Source organism: Magnolia sinica, chromosome 6 (genome assembly GCF_029962835.1).
Source record: "Magnolia sinica isolate HGM2019 chromosome 6, MsV1, whole genome shotgun sequence".
Lineage (NCBI taxonomy): Eukaryota > Viridiplantae > Streptophyta > Magnoliopsida > Magnoliales > Magnoliaceae > Magnolia > Magnolia sinica.
In genome coordinates, this window is record NC_080578.1 from 100591462 (window position 1) to 100611959 (window position 20498).

At 39.3% G+C, this 20498-nt stretch overlaps 2 protein-coding genes across 2 annotated transcripts in view; both read right to left on the minus strand.

The window, feature by feature from the left end:
• Positions 1-11791: 11791 nt before the first annotated feature.
• LOC131249273 (disease resistance protein SUMM2-like) overlaps positions 11792-20498 on the minus strand; it is a 107454-nt gene continuing 98747 nt past the window's right edge. Inside the window, exon 4 of the mRNA XM_058249924.1 lies at positions 11792-11904. The gene's annotated coding sequence lies outside the window, so the exon portion shown is untranslated. The remainder of the gene's footprint in view (positions 11905-20498) is intronic.
• LOC131249788 (probable disease resistance protein At1g15890) lies at positions 12322-13098 on the minus strand. Its single transcript, XM_058250550.1, has one exon. It carries the CDS (start codon positions 13096-13098, stop codon positions 12322-12324), a length of 777 nt encoding a protein of 258 aa, XP_058106533.1.

Below are 20498 nucleotides of genomic sequence, written 5' to 3' on the forward strand. Positions count from 1 at the left end.
AAAGTGCTCAGTGTGTTCGATAGACCAAAGGGCATGACCAACCCTTCCTTGGTTTTGAACATCGTTTTTTACTCATCAGCAGGCTGGATGCGATTCTAATTGTACCTGCTCCTTATATCTAGTTTAGAGAACACGTTAGCACTTTCAAGCATATCAAGCATGCGTCCAACCGCAGTATCAGGAACCGATATTTAATGGTAATCTTATTTAATTGTCTGACTGTCGACATACATGCGTCAGTCCCATCTTTCTTCGGCATTAATAAAGCTGATACAACGCATGAGCTCATGCTCCCTTTTAAAAGACCCTTATGGATCAATTCCTCCACCTGACTTTGAAGTATCTTACACTCTTTTGGACTCATCCGATATGAGAGTGGTTGGGCAAGCCAGCATGTAATGTTAGATATTGTCCCACATTAGGGATATTCATCAGGTAACTCTTCGAGCCATATTTATTTAAATTCATTCAGCGATGTCCTTAAACTTGGAGGAATGTCTAAGGGCTCCAATTCCTCGATCTTTACTACCATAGCGTACACCTCATCGGTTTCCTTGGATTTCTCCACGAAATTCCAAATGGTTAAGAGGGAACTCCCTTCCAATTTAGAAGGATCAAGGTAGTTCTCTGGTACCATGGGGGCAAGGATCGTCTTGCGACCTTCCTTGACGAAGACATATACATTGTCTCGTCCTCAATGGATTGTATCACAATCTGATTGCTATGGTCAAATGAGTAACATATGACATGCATTCATGTCGACCACATCACAAGGTACTTGATCTTTATAATTCATACTAATTGAAAACGAGACAATGCATTGTTCAGTTACCTTCGTCTTGTTCACCTTTTTTATCCATCCAATTGAGTATGGGGAATGATGTTTTGTCGTATGTAGCCATAACTTGTTCACCATCACCTTTAAGACGATATTCTCGTTACTGCTATTGTATATGATTACATCATATACCTTGTCATTGATGGTACACGGTGTGCGGAATATATTGTGTTGTTACGAGTGGACCTCCTTCCTTAGTGTGTACAATAACCAGCTCATGACCTAGGATTCACCATGATCATCGACAACCATTCTTTGTCACCAGCTCCTTCTTCAGTGGATTGTTCATTCTTATCAAATCCAGGGCCTTCTTTCGCTGCCTCACCTTCAACACCCTCTTCGTTAATGGTTAAGTGGGCCGCAGGGCGTTGAGGACAGGTGTTCGATAAGTGGTCTGGTTAGCCACAATAGAAACACTGGTTGGGCCTTGGCTATCCATAAGGATTTGGAATCCTTCTCGGACTCGCTACTGTGGGCGCTGCACGTTGAGGCCTAGATGGACTACTCTCACAATTTGTGGTTGTAGGAGTTGAGGATACCTTCCCACTAGTTCCTTTCATTTGGTCAGGGCCAATCCTGCGTGGGACTCGAGTTGAAGGATAAGGCCGAGAAGGGACTCTTGTAAGGTGCATTTTTGCCCTACCTGCCAATTGAACCGCTTCATCTACGGTCCCGACCGGATGCATTTGAACTTTGTCCTAAATTATCGACCGTAAACCGCCTATGAATGGAGTTAACTTTTATGATTCGGTCTCTGACAAATCATTCAACGTTTCCAACTGCTGGAATTCTTCGGTGTAACTTGTGACGATTCGATTTCCTTGTTGGTAAATTTGGTATTGCTAGAACAACACCTGCTTATAATCATTGGGGAGGAATTGTATCGAAGAAGGCGTCTTATCCACAGCCATGATCAGATGGGTGCCTTGTTCTATCGGGCACATGAGAGTTGTAATTGTTCCTACCATGCAGAAGCACCGAATTTCAATTTTTACGCAACCAACTTCACTTTTTTTTTCTTTTGGCTCGTCCATGTAATCAAAACTACTCTACTTTGACTAACAAATCGAGGAAGTCTTCTATTAGCATAAGCCATTAAAATTGGAAAGTTTAGCCTTACCTCAATAGTCTCTTTCAACACGTATAATCAATCGTCTCCATGGACCGAACATCGCGTAACGACGCCACCGACGTCCTCGTCGCTAGAGCTCGACTCATCTGGGATAGCCCTGTGATTTACCTTCAAAAGTGCTTTACAGAAAACGGAGTTGTGCTGTACAATTATCAGAGGCGGCTGAATGTCACTTTGGGCTCGTGGTGGAATTAACGCATCTACAATATGATCGAGGGTTACCTGCATCCATTGCATAGTTAACTGACTCTTTTAATGTAATGCTTCCATTCTTTCCGATAGATAACGAATCCCTGAATTACTGTTCACAGGATTTTAGTCCATTCGATCGTTAGTTGCTATCGGCCTGAGGGGAGTCATTGCTCTGATAGCACTTGGCGCAAGGAGGGACATGATGAAGTAGATCACTATCTTCCTCAAGGGATAACTATTCTGAATTCAAAGAGCTCTTTGAACTCCTCACGAAGCTTCCTTGAATCCACAAGGGATAAAAGCAAGAATAATTTCTAATAAATTCCAAATAACTTGACTGATGATTAAAAAAAAAAGGTACTCTAACCTATGATAGAGCTTTAGAACTCTTAACTCAAATACCCTAAAAACGTGAGTCACCATAAATAGTAAACTTACTATTTATAGATGACCTCTGTTCCTATTCATGGTTTTCAGACAAAAATAGTAAGTGTCCAATTTGGCCCAACCATGTTAGAAAATTCCATTTTATGTTGGGCACGAGTTCTATAACTCAAAGGATCAAAAGTTACACTCAAATTAAAACTTACTACTTATAGTAAAGGTGAAATTAAACGGGACTTTTGACTGTCATTTTGATAGAATCTTGCAAATACAGTGTGGGCAACCTAGCTTAGTGGGATTGGTTGGCTTAAATAGATTCTCGTACTCCAAAATCACGTATAATATGTTGAAAAACTCATCCTGATTTGTGAGATGCAACTGATTTAAGGTCCCAACAGTCTGGATCGTTTCTGCCTTCAATTGGGCCTTCTTTAGTCCATCTTTACCATGAAAGTGTCTTCGGCCCACTCTACCTTATATTTGGATGGATTTTAGATGAGTTTTCATTATCCTCAGGGTGTGGCACACCTGTTGGTTAGATCCATCTGATTTTTGGGATACCTAATCATCATGGTGTCCTACACCAATTTGTTTTCCATCAAAACATTAGTGATGGATTAGGTAGATCTATATCAAATCATTTCTGCTTTCAAAAAAAAAAAAAAAAAGGGGAGAGAGAGGCATAAAAAGAAGAGGAAAGGAAGATATACCCAGCTGAAGTCTCTCTTTCAATGCTTCCAAAGCAACTCTTTTTCTGTGGAAAGGAATGTACAGAGGTATTATACGAAACTCAAAACTCGGTGTGGGTTTGTTGCACCAAATTTCATGATAAAAAATGATATTTGGTGCAGCCAAACGACCATTAAAATGAAAGAAAATAGAAAGAGAGAAGATAAAATAAAAAAAAAGGTTAGAGCGTACAAAAATGAACCGTGATTATGCAAATTAGCTGGAACGATGGTGATGATGATGGCTTTTATTTGTGAAACGATGGTTCCCTGAAATTTCTTGCTGGGTAAAGGCAATGTGAGTCAACTTTGGTTTATGGGGGAGACTTATTGTTGACTTCTAGTTAGTCGCGACGGACCAAAGGACGGTTTGGTTAGTGACGCTGCCACCAGCCAGTGGCTAGTGGTCGGTGCTATGTGGACCCCACCATGATGTATGTGTTTTATCCACGCCGTCCATCTATTTTGAAAGATAATTTTAGGGCTCTAACCCAAAAATGAGATAGATAAAAATCTCAGGTGGACCACACCATGGGAAAACAGTAGTGATTGAATTTCCAGCATTGAAAACCTCCTAAGGCCTACTGTAATGGTTATTTGAAATCTAACCTGTTGATTAGGTCATGCAGGATGAAGGGAAAAAATATGTCAGCTTGATCCAAAACTTCTGTGGCCCCCACGAAATTTTCAATGGTGAGGGTTCAATCAACACTGTGCGGTCCACTTGAGATTTGGATCAACCTCATTTTTAGGCTCATACATAAAATGACATGAAAGAACTGGTGGATGACATGGATGAGTAGCCGATCCGTTTCCCCAGACGAGATGAGAATCGTAACAAAAATCAGATGTTTTGCGATTTATGTGTGCCCTGTTAAATTCAAGGGTATGCATTCTTCCTAGCTTATTTTTTGTGATGTGGTCATTCAAAGATTTGGATGTGCTTCTATTTTTGGTTCATGCTCTAAAGTGACAATGCAAAACGGATGGACGGCGTAGATATACAAAAAATATATAAGATGGCCCCCGGGGTCACTACCTGACCGAACTTGGTGCTTCCCCGACCTGGCCTAATTCACTTCCGTGGGAAACCCAGAGTATTTTTCAAATCAAAAGCACTGTCCAAAGGACTGGCATCGTCGAAGGGAGCATCAAACGTCTCAAAAGCCGTGCATTTCACTTTTGGCCAACGATTTGATACTCTGGTAGAGTTTGATAGTCCATACACGTGCACCTAGAGATGGCATACTTTGGCGCGCATGGGATCCACTATAGGTAGGTCGTTACCCCAGGATTAAATTGATCGGGTGTTATGACGCTGATTGGATGCTTCGACCTTGTTAAATTCTGGCCGTTGATGGCGTTTGGTTACCAATCAGCTTCTTTTGTTTATTGGTATGAGGTAAATTTCGTTGGATGGTTCATCTACGGTTCATCCCAAAGCTTGGACAGCTGGTGCCCAGTAATTTTAGGTTCACGTGCATGAACCATCACTCTCTGCCAGAGCATCAAAGCTTTCTCAATGTAAATGGAAGCCAATGCTTTTTCTCAGTCCATGCACTATGCACTGGACCTTTTTGACGTGGAAAGGTTTGGATTCCAACCAGCTGGACCATGAGTTATTGTCCACCCAGCTGATAATTTCCAACCGTTCATATAGTAAAAAATCCAACACATCTAATTGGTTGGCCTCATCACAAGGATCACCTTGAGGAAAATAAGCCACATCTGCTCATCAAATGGACCATACTTGTATTTATTATTTATAAAATGAGTATAAATGATCCTGTATCTTATGACCAACCTGATAAGTAGATAAGGCTAATTTTCTCGTAGATGATTCTCATGGTGGGGCCAACCTATTGGAAGGGTTGGATTTCCCACTCACATAATAGATTAGGAGCTATTTGCTGTGTGGACCATACCTTATAGTCCAATGCATTGAACTTGATACGCATCTTTTTTATATCATCGTGGCCACTTGGGCCGGCCTTCCATGAATCCCATGATCCACTAAGGTCAGTGGATCCCTGACTATTAGTACCCACCTTAATGTATGTGTCTTATACCCATGCCGTTTATCTGTTTCGTTAGCCATTTTAATGCATGGACCCAAACATGCAACGGATCTATCGATAAGATCAATGGTGATTGAACACCCACCATTAACTTCCTAAGGGTCACCAGAATTTTTATTTATCATCCATTCTATCGATAAGATTAAAAACACTTGGGTGAAGGGGAAAACACAAATATCATCTTGATCGAAAACTTCCATGGCCCACAAGATTGTTTTAATGGTTAATTAGCATTGTTTTCAGTGGTGTGGATTTCCTCAGAGATGGATCTGGTAGATTTTTTGAATCCTACCTAAAATGAGCGGACAAAACGGATGAACATCCTTGATATGAGACAGATACATCTCGGTGAGCCCCACAGTCAGGAATTCTGCCAGTTAATAATTGCTATTTATACTGGGCTGTGGACGCTTATATTCTACTGACACAGTCAGCACCGAATTTGGCTACTGAAGTGACGTCACTAACTTTTGTAAACACCGTCCGTTCATAAATCACAGTGTACCCCATGGAATAAAGCCCTATGATGTGGTTCACTTGAGCTTTCCATATGCTTCATTTTTGGAATAAAGCCCTAAAATTGTTTGGTAAAATGGATGGACGGAGTTGATAAAATACAAAAATCACAATAGACCCCATGGAGTTTACTCAGTACATTAAGAGTTGCTCGAATCCGTTCCTACAAAGCCTTCAAAGAAGGGCTTGCCATGGATGGTCGGTGGGCCCACCATGATATTTGTGAGAAACCCACTCCGCCCATCTGTTTTTCTAGATCATGTTAGGACATGGGCCAAAAAATGAGATATATCCAAAACTCAAGTGGGTCGCATGATCGGAAATAATGCAAATTAAACCTCCACCATTGAAACATTCGTGGGGCCACAGAAGTTTTAGATTAGGTTTTTTTTTTTTTTTTTCCTTTTTCTTGGCAATGGCCCATTTGATGTTGGTTGTATAACAACAACAATTGTTCGATCCAAGCTATCCGGATGAGGGAAGTGAAAAGCAGCATTGTCTCAAAGCTATCCAGAAATTTTGGCACATATATCATTTTAGCATTCAATCCGAAAATGAGTTAGTCAAGAGGCCAAAGTGGGCCACAACACAAGGAGGGGTGACAATGACTCCTACTGGTGAAACCATTCTTGAGACGACTTTGATGGTTAATTGCCATCCAACCTATTCATAAGGTCATCAGTTTAATCCAAAACATCCATGGCCTCAAATTATTATTATTATTATTATTTTAACAGTAGGTGTTTAATCCCCACGATGTGATTCACTTGAGCATTTGAACTACCTCATTTTTATACTTGTATCCTAAAATGACATACCAAAATGGATGGACAGTGTAGAAAAAAACCATACATCCATTCCTAGGTAGAGAGGACAGGTAGAACCGAATCCGCATACTTGCCTCCCACCCGACTGCAGGGAGTTACTGCTGTTGGAAGCAAGGTGGGGCACACGGTGGTGGATAAGGTGTTACCTTACCCATACCATGTGGGGACCACCTTAATGATTTCTTTATATATCCATGCCATACAATGGTTTCCTATATCATTTTAGGATGTGATCCCAAAACTTAAACGGATGCAAATCTCAGGTGGACCACACAACTGAAAACAGTGGTAAATGACTATTAAAAGCTTTTTGTGGGCCACCTAAGTTTTAGACCAAGCTGATTTTATAATTTCCCTTCATCCAGGTCTAGTTGACTTTAACAGCGGGTTGGATGGATATATTGGAAGCATTATGGTAGGCATTACTATGGCCTCTCGGAAAATTTTAATGGTGGGAGTTAAATCACCACTTTTCGTGTGGTGTGGTCCATCTAAGATTTGCATCTACTTAATTTTTTATATCGCTTTTGTAGAAGTTGGAGGGCAGATTTTTCGAGGGGATAAGAGAACGATTATCTTCTTTTCACTGTTTGTCTTCTTTAAGAGATTATATTAAAGGGGTAAAAGAGTGTTATATTCAAGTAGAGTCGCCATTAAGTAATTATTAAGATTTTACAGTCAGTTAGATCCCATATAAATGCTAAAGATTGAGAACCTGAAGATCCTTAACTCTAAGATAACTTGTGAGTTTACGTTGTAGAGCTTCCAAGTAAGGGATTGTAATTACAGAGAATGAAGTTATTAGGAACCCACTCTACTCATATGAATGTACGATCTTTACTTTACAAGATCTGACTAATTTTTGAATAATAAGGGAAGTTCTCGCGTGCATAAAATGTATAGCGATGCAATAATGGTGATAATTGACCGATCCGAATTTCTAATGGACAGGATCCGACTATGTCGGCAAGTTGTAGAGGATATGTTTAAAACGATAAGTATGGGGTGTAAAGTATGTAGGTATGGGATGCTTGATGCTATATTGATGCTTATGATAAAACGACAGCCTACCGACTAAGGTTTCTAGTGGATCTGATGTGATTATATCGGTAGGTCTCAAAGCACATGCCCATCAATTATATATGAGAAAATGGAGTGTGATGTTTATGCTAAAATGACGGTAATATGCTAAGGTTTCTGGTGGGCCAAATCCGATTATATCGGCAAGCCTCAGAGTATACGCCTGCCAATCAGATGCATGAAAACGATGAAAATGCACTATGATATTGATATATACGAGGAGCAAGGGTTGAGAAGAAAATGAATGTTGTACTATGCTAATGCGCTAATTCAATGAAACTGATTGAAACTTGAATGATTGGATAAACGGTAGTATTTCAAGGTTAGATTAAGTAGCTCGGATTTGAATTTAGGTGGCCCAGAAGACTTGGACTCTGGCTAGGCTAGGCTAGACCAGGTATGAGGTCTCTCTCTCTCTCTCTCTCTCTCTCTCTCTCTCTCTCTCTCTCTCTCTCTCCTTAGTGGAGGAATGGACCTTGATGGGTGTGGCCTCTAAAATGAGAAGGGATGGTTTCCGATGTTTCTAGGATACTTGAAACGATAAGGGAATGTAGTCAGTTATAGCATCTAACCCAGTTTTTTTATAATTCTTAATGATGTTAGAGGTAAAAAGTAGTTGAAGGACTGGAATTAGTGATGTTAGGGTTTCTAAAGGGTGTAGCAAGGGTGAGATTCGAGGTTTCCTAAAGGGTTTCTAAGGGTTCCTAATTGTTCCTACCATGTAAAAGCACCGAATTTTAATTTTAACGCAACCAACTTCACTTTCTTTTCTTTTGGCACGTCCATGTAATCAAAATACTACTCTACTTTGACTAACAAATCGAGAAAGTCTTCTATACGCATAAGTCATTAAAATTAGGAAGTTTAGCCTTACCTTGATAGTCTTTTTCAACACGATATAATCAATCGTCTCCATGGACCGACCATCGGGTAACAACGCCACCGACGTCCTCGTCGCCAGAGCTCGACTCATCTGGGATTGACCTGTGATTTGCCTCTAAAAGTGTTTTACAAAAAATGGAGTTATGTCATACAATGATAAGAGGCGACTGAATGTCACCTTGAGCTCGTTGTGGAATTAGCGCATCTACAATATGGTCGAGGGTTGCCTACATCCATTACATAGTCAACTGACTCTCTTGGTGCAATGCTTTCATTCTTTCTTATAGATAACGAATCCCTAAATTACCATTCATAGGATTTTGTTCCATTCGGTTGTTAGTTGCTATCGGCCCGAGGGGAGTCATCGCTCTGATAGCACTTGGCGCTAGGAGGGATATGATGAAGTAGATCACTGTCTTCCTCAAGGGATAACTACTTTGAATTCACAGAGCTCTCTGAACGCCTCACGGAGCTTTCTTGAATCCACGAGTGATAAAAGAATGAATAATTTCTAATAAATTCGAAATAACTTGATTGATGATTCAGAAAAAAAAAAAAGAAAAAGAAAAAAAAAAGGTACTCTAACCTAGGACAAAGCTTTAGAACTCCAACTCAAATACCTTAAAAATGTGACTCACTATAAATAGTAAACTTACTATTTATAGATGACCTTTGTTCCTATTCATGGTTTTCAGACAAAAATAGTAAGTGTCCAATTTGGCCCAACCATGTTAGAAAATTCCATTTTTTTTTTTTTTTTTGTTGGGCATGATTTCTATAACTCAAAGGATCAAAAGTTACACTCAAATTAAAACTTTCTATTTATAGTAAAGGTGAAATTAAATGGGACTTTTGACTATCGTTTGATAGAATCTTGCAAATCCAGCGTGGGCAACTTAGCATAGCATGGTTGGTTGGCTTTAGTACATTCTCGTACTCCAAAATCATATATAATACGTTGAAAAACTCATCCTAATTTGTGAGATACGACCGATTTAAGGTCCTTTCTGCCCTCAATTGGGCCATTTCTAGTCCATCTTTACCATGAAAGTGTCTGCGACCCACTCTACATCAGATTTGGATGGATTTTAGACGAGTTTTCATTATCCTCAGGGTGTGGCACACCTGATGGTTGGATCCGTCTGATTTTTGGGATACCTACACCTATTTGTTTTCCATCAAAACATTAGAGATGCATTAGGTAGATCTAAATCAAATCATTTCTGCTTAAAAAATTTATAAAAAAAAATAATAATAATAATTTTTTTTTAAAAAAAACAAGAGGATTAAAAAGAAGAGGAAAGGAAGATATACCCAGCTGAAGTCTCTCTTTCAATGCTTCCAAAGCAACTCTGTTTCTGTAGAAAGGAATGCACAGAGGTATTATACGAAACTCAAAACTCGATGGGGGGTTTGTTGCACCAAATTTCACAATAAAATATGATATTTGGTGCAGCCAAACGACCATTAAAATGAAAGAAAATATAAAGAGAGAGAAGATAAAATAGAAAAAAGGTTAGAGCGGACAAAACTGAACCGTGATTATGCAAATTAGCTGGAACGATGGTTCCCTGAAACGATGGTTCCTAGAAATTTTTTGCCGGGTACAAGGCAATGTGAGTCAGCTTTGGATTCTCGGGGAAACTTATTGTTGACTTCTTAGTTAGTCGCGACGGACCAAAGGATGGTTTGGCTAGTGACGCTGCCACCAGCCAGGTGACTTGAGAACCCTTTTTACAACATGCTGCTTTGGCCCACATAAGGAAAAGACTGTCCACAAATTTCTTATCACATCATTCAGCCACGAAAGATTCTTCCCCACAATAATTATTACCTCACACTGGTGCGGGCACACATGCGATGTACACGTGTCACCATGCATGCCGATCCGTACCATCCAAACAATGCACCTAAATGTAGATGCAGCATAGGTGAAATACAGACTGATAGGAAACGGATTGGTTACTCCCCCTGACACCAGCCAAGTGGCTGATGGTCGGTACTCTGTGGGCCCATCATGATGTATGTATTTCATCCATTCCGTTAATTCATTTTAAAAAAATCATTTTAGGACTTGATCCCAAAAATGAGAGGGATATAAATCTCAGGTGGACCACAACACAGGAAAACAATAGTGATTGGATATCCACCATTAAAATCCTCCTAAGGCCCACTATACTGTTTGTTTGACATCCAATCTGTTTATTACGTCATACAGACCCAGATGAAGGGAAAAAACAAAGATCATCTTGATCGAAAACTTTTATAGCCCCCAAGAAATTTTCAATAATCTATGTTCATTCAACACTATTTCCTGTAACGTAGTCCACTTGAGATTGGGATATACCTCAGTTTTGGTCTAATACCAGAGGGAAAAAAAAAATGATCTATAAAAATATATGGACAGCATGGATGAAAAACATACATCTTGGTGGGGCCCACATAGCACCGACCACCAGCCATAGGCTGGTGGGAGGGGGAGTAGCCAATACATTCCCGACTGATAGGACTATCAGGACCATTGGGGCGAGTAACTATTGAATGTGCGGTTGGAAAATGAGCTAGAGAAATGGATGGATAGAGTGGACATAACACATGCATCATATTAGGCTGCAGAGAGCTTAGGGCAGAATCATATGCCGTGTAGCCTGATGAGAAGCTAAGGTTGCGTTTGATAAACTGAATTTTTTTTAAAAGTAAATGTCTGAAATTAATTTAAGTAGTGGATCCATCGTCTACTGATTTTTAAGTACTGGCATGTGCTGGAATGCCTATTTGGTAAACCATCCAAAAAAAGAAAAAAATTATATATATATATATATATGAAAAATGCTCACACACAACTAGTTGGGCCATTCAAATTGGTCCAACTAGTTGCGCATGAAATGTCAAAATTTACTCTTTTCATCCAAATGTATTGCTATACATGTGAGGATATGTTACATTAAGTCTTATATTATAAGTATGATGGAAATTATGTGTTATAGATCCAAAGCGTTCATCATATAGGGTCCACTAATAAATTTTTATGTACTAAAAATTAGTAAATGGTTATCACCAATAGAGTCACACATGTAAGCTATATATATATATATATAACACAATTGTAAATGATCAACATCTCCAAATGGAAGTTTAGCGGAATCATTCATTTCTTGCTGCTGTCATGTCAAACTAACTTGCAAGTTCTTCAAAAAAAAAAAAAAAAAAACTGTTCTAGCTCTTGTTCTACTTTTCTTTTGATTCCCTTTACTGTTGATTACCTCCTTCACACAGACCCCTAAAACTTAGAAGGTCATTTAGAAACAGTGCTTGCATTGAGGTTAAAAGAAGTAAAGGTGCTGTTGACAGCTCGCATCCACCCATAACCAAGACAAGAATATAATCAGGAAGAACAAAGAAGCTCTCTTTCCCAATTAGATTACAATTAACAACATCCATCCTAACGTCATTTATCATCCATGCCTTCCATCTCCCTCATTGAGCATTTTAACTCTTCTAATGCATTTCTCCATTCTCTAATATCATCCTTTTCTCTCGTTTCACTTGCTACCGTGATGATTCTATGTGGCAAACCACCACATTCTTCACTAACAAGCTTCGCAATGGATTCTACTTCCAGAGAAAGCACTAGATCAACCCCAAGTCTTTCCTTGAATAATTCCTATGCTTCTTCTTTCAAAAGAGCCTTCATGTCAATCATTTCCTGCTGCATGGATCGGCACACATTTTTAAATCGAGTAGTCAATACTATTTTGTATGCATTGCCTTCGGGAATCCCTACCTTCTCCAAAGGAAACGATTTCCACACATCATCAAAGATGATAACGAACTTTTCCCTACGCATCATTGACCTTATCATTTCATCTTCTTTATTGGAAAGCTCCAATCCTATTGCTTGTGCAATACCATTCTGTAGTCTCTCAATATTAGAATCATTAGACACTGTCACCCAAATGGCAGTGTCAAATACTCTAGAACTCTCTATTTTATTGTAGATGTGGGTCATGATGGTTGTTTTGCCGACTCCCTCCAAACCATAGACACCAATAGTTCTGACCTCTTGATTTATCAAGGACTCCCAAATCTGTTCCAAAATATTTCTTTCTACTGTTGTTCTACCCATGAGTTTTGTAGCCGGCATGCTTCCATTTTCAAGTAATAGATCAGCAAGTAACCCTTCTGAAAATTGACCTTTCTCCTTAAGCTTCACCACCTCTTCAATTTTCTTTACGACACGCTTTTCCAGTGCTAAATGAGAAGGGATTAAATATCTCTTTGCTTGTTTAGAATCATCTTCTATTTTAGTAACTTCGCTTGTAATCTTTTCCACATTTTCCAACCATAAACACACCTCTGCTTTTCGCTTCTTACTACATACTACCTCCGCCATTTTCAATTCATTCTTTATGTCGGACTCTCGACTACTCAACTCCTGCATTTTGTTTTTCAGTACATTAAGATTCTCTTTGAGGTTTCTAGAGTAGTTGTATTGAGCCTATGCATTCGGGGCAATAGTCTTGGCAGTCTCCCAGATGAATTCCATAGCTGCATCTGCAATGGCAACATATAAATCTAAAGTTAAAAATTAGCCAAGAAATTAAAAAAGTTAGGGCATGTTTGGTTGCACCATATTCAAAAACTCAACTAAAGCAGATGTTCATTTAGGCCAGGTCAATTTGCAGATTAGATCTAGCTCCACTGGGAATTTACTAATTATAAATTTTTATATTTATAATTATAAAGAATATTTAAAATGATTAAATCTTTGTCCATACCTACTCCAATTTAAAATGCTTTTAATTTACTCCCATCCAAACACAACTAAGTAAGCTATTCACTATCCATTCATTTGCCTCTAGTTCTATTTTCCATTTACCTTCATTTACAAGCTCCCAATTGAACCCTAAAGCCTACTGCTTCTCTAATTTTCCTACTCATTATATAGGAAGTTTTTTTTTTTCTTTTTTTGCGAAAAGATAGGAATGCACTTAAAAATACTTTCAATGGGTAATTAGGTAATCACATCTTTACCACTCATAATGCAAAGAGAACTATTGTTTACATGTTTAATTAGGTAATCTCCTCTATTGTTCATAACACAGAGAAAGACCTTTTTGTTGAACAAGTTTCAAATCAGTGCAGACTACACATCCATTAGAGATCTGGGCCTTTCATCAGAGAAGATGCACCTATGCTGGGTTTAAAAAAATCAAAGTAGCACGATGACGCAGGCAGTGTTTAAGTTATCGGTGAAAAGTTGATAATATCGACGATAATATCGGTGTCGCCAGCGTTGCGACACCGAAAACCCCTTTTTTCATTTCTTTGCCAATTGTCGGCGAATTATCGGCGATTTTTTAGAGTTTTTACGATAATCAGAATTGTCGGGCGACAATTCGTTGTAGCTACCTAACTCCATTTTGCCGATAAAAAGGCATAATTAGAAATTTTGGGAAGAGCATCGTAAATGCAAAAAATAAAAATAAAAATGTAAGAAGGTGATTTCGATACCTGTAGAAGAGGTACGCCTGATCGGAAGAAGAATTCGGTGGGCCAATCAATTGATCAGCAACAGTTGTGTTTTGGTCTTCCGCAGGTACAAAAAAATCTCCCCTTTTCCTTTTTTTTTTTCTTCGAATAGATGAAAATTTTCAAAATCAACGAGAATTCCAGCGAATAATCTACAATATCTCTTGGAAAATTTGGTTCGATTTGGAGATTCGGGTTCGAAATGGAAACCCTTGGATTGGGATTTGGGTTTGTTCACTCCCTAAGTATAGGGTTGTGATGTAGTAATAAACTCGGTAAGACCGAGGTCGAATCCACAGGGACTGAAACTTGTACGTTTTCTGAAACTAGGTAGAAATAGAACTAGCCTAAGATGTAATCAAAATCAAATGTAAATTTAAGGAATAATTGTGGAATAATTATCTAAAACTTTAAGGAATTCAGAGGAAGGAAACTAGGGATTCAGAGGATCCACTTGTAGAGATCAGGGAGAAATTATGCCTGCTTCAGAAATCATGGAATTGAACTAGACTTCCTTTGATATAGTTTTCAAGAGGTGAATGGTATATGAGTTAGGATGGATTCCATCATCTAACCATGCCCAGGAGACAAAGCAAACAACAGGATTAAACTAATTACCAACCAATCAACAATGTATGAGGATCAGGAAGGGTACTGTCATCCTACCATGCCCATGGAGCAATGATGAACAACAGGGCTTCCTGACTTCATAAACATAAAAGGGGAAAGAAATATTCAGAGCCATTGCAAACCCATTGTAATTTCAGTCACAACAGACCATTAAAGACTAAGAAAAATATTCTTTATAATAATCACTAAATCAAATTCAGTTTATGAAATTTAAAGGCACAAAGTAGAATCTCCCATCTTCCTACAAGCTTCACCTCCTAGCCCGAGCTAAGAGGTCTAGCCTAGCATGATCCTGCTAGAACCAAATAAAAAATATGAAAGGAAAGAAATAAAAAGAAAAAGAAAAAGGAAAAAAAAACTCCAGAAACCGGCTTCAAAATTCGCCTCCACGGCTGCACTTCCTGTCCCAGATGATGGCTCCCTTTCTCTCTTCTCTGTCCTTTTATAACCCGATGTAGGTCGGCTGGGCTGTTTGCGCAGCAAGCAAGTCGGTTGTTTCGTAGTTGGAGACGTTTTACGCAACAGAGAAAACCAATAATTTTTCAGTTTTGTTTGCACATGCAACCATGATCGAAGTTGGACAGGAAATCCACTCCGTCCACTGAGCTCACCTAGAAAAACCGGTCGTATATGGATGGTTTTGGATCGGATCTTTAGTGGTACGGAATATCTCTCTCACTGCCGTCTATCTTGCGTTTGAACGGATGAAAATATATCTCTGCTGCCTCTTGAAAATTCGTCACCCAGGTTAGGATGATGGGGAGCGTGGGCTTCTTATGGACGGTCCAGATCAGACCGTTGCTGTCCTATGGAGGCCTATAGAGATCAACCGCGAACTCTGTTTTCGAACAGAGCTTCCGCGTCCGCGCTGTGATGGATGGCGGCCCACTGATTGATGTCAGGACGAAAATCCATTCCGTACATTGGAATCTACTCAAAAAAACATTTTGGAAGGGATATTTTTGGAGTGAAATTGGAGTGGCCCATACGATATTTTATTCCGCCGTCCATCCTACGTTTAACGGCTAGGATCTTACAATAGCTTGCATGGTGGTAAAACGACACCTAGGCGAGGGTCTACCCCAACCTCTCGTCACAATGGACGGTCCAGATCTGTCTTTTGAACAATGCCTGGGCCCCACAAACGCCAGCCGCGAGCTCTGTTTTCGCGCTGGCGAAAATTTGAATTGGAGAGGATGACGTCCCTGTGTTGCCATGCAGTGTTAGTGCAAAAAGTGTACTATATACACTGTATGATGATTATGAGAAATCCACACCATCCATCTTGTTCTTCTCATGATTTAAGGCGTTGAGACCGAAGATGAGGAGTATCCAGAGATCAGGTGGGTCCCAGATCAGTAAATTGTGGGCTGATCTGTCCGTTGGGCTCCTTCCACAGCGATCCAATGGATGAAAATTTACGTGTACGGTTAATTTATGACCCTCAGGCCATGTATAAAGTTTTGAGCTGATCGGATGGCGAGAACCCCGTGATCTTACATTTTGGACGTCTTTTGGGCCACTTAAGCTTCAGTTTCTCGATTTTCGCGGACCCCTAGTGTATAATTCCGTTGCTCTTGGTCTTCTAGAGTCCGTTCCTTGCCTTGGTGCTTCTGGAGCGTCAAATCCATGCATTTACCACCTTTTTTCAGTCCAGGCTCTTAAACACACCCTGCATTACAAACATGATTAAATCAGCCATTAAACGGTATTATGTTTGTAGATCCAAGTAATAACTGGGGTCTAATATGCAATATTTGACCCTCAACAGGGTTCGAAATGAAAACAGGAAACCCTATTCCCCTTTCAGCATCAGACTCCGTTTTTTTCTGGCGCGGATTAGCTACTGACAGGTTGAGAAGCTAGACTCGCTACTGAAGTGACATCACCAAGTTCCATGAGCCCCACCATGATGTATGTTTTGTATCCACACCTTCCATCCAATTGTAGAGATCATTTTAGGACAATATCCAAAGAATGAGTTAAATCCAAAGCTCTAGTAGACCCCAACACAAAAAACAGTAGGAACAGTGACGCCCACCATTAAAAACTTCTAAAGGCCACAAAAGTTTTAGATCAACTGATATTTGTGTTTTCCCTTATTTCTTGTTTTTTGGAACTTCTGAACAGGTTGAATTTCAAATAAACATTATGGTGGGCCTTAGGATAGTTTCAACGGTGGGAGTCACTTTCCCTACTGTTTTTTTGTGGTGGGGTCCACTACAACTTTTTATCTGCCTCATTCTTTGGTTCATGCCCTAAAATGATATCTCAAAATGGATGGACGGTGTGGATACAACACATACATCATAGTGAGGCCCACAGAAGCTGGTGACGTCACTTCAGTAGCCCGCTTGCTACTCAACCTGTTAGTATCTAATATGCGTCCCTATTTTTCGGGGATGCGGATGATGCTTATGTTGCTGCGAGTTGTGAGTCGTAACTACATACGGTATTGTGGGCCCCACTATGATGTAACATATTTTATCTGCTCTATCCATCTATTTTGGACACTCATTTTATGGAATAGGCTAAAAAATGAGTTAGATCTACATTTTAGGTGGACCACACCACAAGAAACAATGCGATTGAACGCTTGCCATTAAAATTTTTTTAAGGCCCATTCTACTTTTTATTTGCCACCCAACCACTTCATTAGGTTCACATAGACCTAAATTAAGGGAAAACACAAATATCAGGCTGATGATCAAAACTTTTGGGCCCCATGAAGTTTTTAATGGTGGTCATTCAATGACCACTATTGTCTATGGTGTGGTCCACCTCATAATTGGATTTGACTGATTTTGTGGCCCATGCCCTAAAATAATCTGCCATAATGAATGGACAGTGTAGATATACATCTTATATTATTGATGTAGCCCCATGGCTAGGGTCCCACCCAATAATGGATGGTGAAGAAATCCCATCGGTACTGGGTTACTCGTACAGTTTTAATGTACTATGTAAACTATGTTGGGCCCACCGTGAATGTATGTGCTTTATCCACGTTGTTCATCCATTTTTCAGGCTCATTTTAGGGGTTGAGCCAAAAATTGAAGCATATCCAAAGCTCAATTGGACCATATCACAGGAAATCGTGAGAATGATGATTTTCAACGTTGAAACCTTTTTAGGGCCCACAGTGATGTTTATTTGTTATCCAACCTATTCATAAGATCATAAAGATATAGATGAATGGAAAATACAAATATCAACTTCATTTAAAACTTTTATGGCCATCAAGAATGTTTCATCGGTAGACATTCGATTCACATTGTTTCCTATGGTGTGGTCCACTTGAGCTTTCGATATGCTTCATTTTTGGAATAAGACCCTAAAATTGTTTGGTAAAATGGATGGACGGAGTGGATAAAATACATAAATCATGGTGGACCCCATGGAGTTTACTTAGTACGTTAAGAGTTGCTCAATTTGCAATCCACTCCTACAAAGCCTTCAAAGAAGGGCTTGCCACGGATGGTAGGTGGGCCCACCATGATATTTGTGAGAAACCCACTCCACCCATCTATTTTTCTAGATCATGTTAGGACATGGGCCAAAAAATGAGACATATCCAGAACTCAAGTGGATCGCATGACCAGAAATAATGCAAATTAAACCTCCACCATTGAAACATTCGTGGGGCCACAAAAGTTTTGGATTAGTTTTTTTTTTTTTTTTTTTTCCTTTTTCTTGGCAGTGGCCGATTTGATGTTGGTTGTATAACAACAACAATTGTATGATCCAAGCTATCCGGATGAGGGAAGTGAAAAGCAGCATTGTCTCAAAGCTATTCAGAAACTTTTTTAATTCATTTACCTTTACCTGTTTTAATTATTATATTTTAGCTATACTTATATTATATAAACTCATTTTGGTTACTATTTGAGTGATTTCTTATGATAACACATGCCTTTTGGCCCCCATTAAATGAAAACTTATTATTTGATGCATTCTTTTTGTAATTTTTTTTTTTAATTCCCGAAGATGTAAATGTGTATTTAGGTATGTCCTGAAGTTTCACTGAAAAAGTCCACCATTTTCTCTATGTTTCCTCCTTTTTTCCTACATTTCCAATTATCAACGATATTATTGATGATAACAATATTATATCTTTATCTCCTGCCAGCGAAACTTGTAGCGATACTGACAACTCGAACACTGGACACAGGGAAGGACGTAAAGTCGATCACCATCTTCCTCAAGAGGATAGTTGTTCCGAATTCACAAAACTTCTCTGGACTCCTCACAGAGACTTCTGATGTTTTATTTAAACTAACCTGATTTAAATGATTTTAAACTCGCAAGTATACAAATCAGATGTAGATATGGTACGTATTACGAGATTGTTTCCACGAGGACTGATTGTCACAATTCAAATCTAAAGACTCTTCTTAACTAATCCAACAAATATTTGGGATAGTAATTAAATAAACTAAACAAAAATCAATGGAAAAATAACCGAGAATAATGAGAAAAATTCAATCAAGGAGAAGACTAGGACTTTCGAATTTACCTCTAATTATCATAAACCTTGTTTTACCCGTTGATTCTCCCTAATTCAGATTGATATCAAAAATAAATAAAGCGCACTCTATGTCCTTGGTCGGGCACACAGAATGTATAATTCCTTAAAGCATATGGATTACATCTTTCCATCCATGGTCAGGCATGGAGAGATGTAGATTCCCGTTTCTTCCTCTATAGGAACCTGTTCATGGTCAGACACAAGCGCTTAGAATAATATTCCAAACAATATCCATAACTAGATTTTGGTTAAACTCATAGCATGGAGAAGTACGGAAATTCCAGTCAAGTACACCAGAGAAAGAAACAAATCAATTAAATCAACATGAAATCAACACATAACAAGGGTTATTCAAATTAGGAGCTTCATCTCAGCCCTAGCTAGAAGATTAGCAATCTATGAATTCAAATAAAAAGAAAGAAAAATAAAATTGATACAAGGAAAACATCCCTCTCTCTCTTCTTCTCTTTTCTTCTCTTTCTCTTCTCTGGATCTGTTCCCTGGCTCTCCTCTCTTCTTGTCTACGTTTTGCATCTTTTCTTATAGCTGTTGGAGTGGCTGGAATGGAGAAAATCGGGTTTGAAAAGCTGTCGTATGCGCAACGAAAGCCCTTTTCGCAGCAAACTTCTGTACCTGTATAAGTCCCTCATTCTTTGCATTTTTTCCGTAAAATCAACGTCTCCTGCGACGTTTTTGGCTGGTCTATATGATGGACGGATCAGATCTTCCATCTGATCAAAGATGGTGGGCCACAACCGCCCGGAAGTCGGCATTTTGCGGACGTGCGTAAGCCTTCGTACGTCCAGCGCTGTGATGCTCGGTGAGCCCCACATAAGCATTTTCGGGGAAATCCATCCAGTCCATTGGATGCACGACGAAATTTCGGTCAGATATGGATGGTTTTGAACATCCATTGACGCGACCCATAGAAGAAATTACAATAAAATCAATTTTGAACGTCACAGGACAATCCACTTATGGCCTCTGTATCTCACATGTGTGCACGTATGGGCACAAACTGTAAACATGGTTTTGTAGCTCTTGAACCCTTCTACACGATGAACGGCTTGGATCAGACGTACGTGCTACCGGTGGGGCCCATAGCGTCCGTTACACTGCACCAGAAACGGCAACTGCCGTTTTTGAAAAAG

Coding starts and splice junctions, on each gene's coding strand:
- LOC131249788 (XM_058250550.1), bottom strand. CDS start 13,098: ATGCAGGAGTTGAGTAGTCGAGAGTCCGACATAAAGAATGAATTGAAA.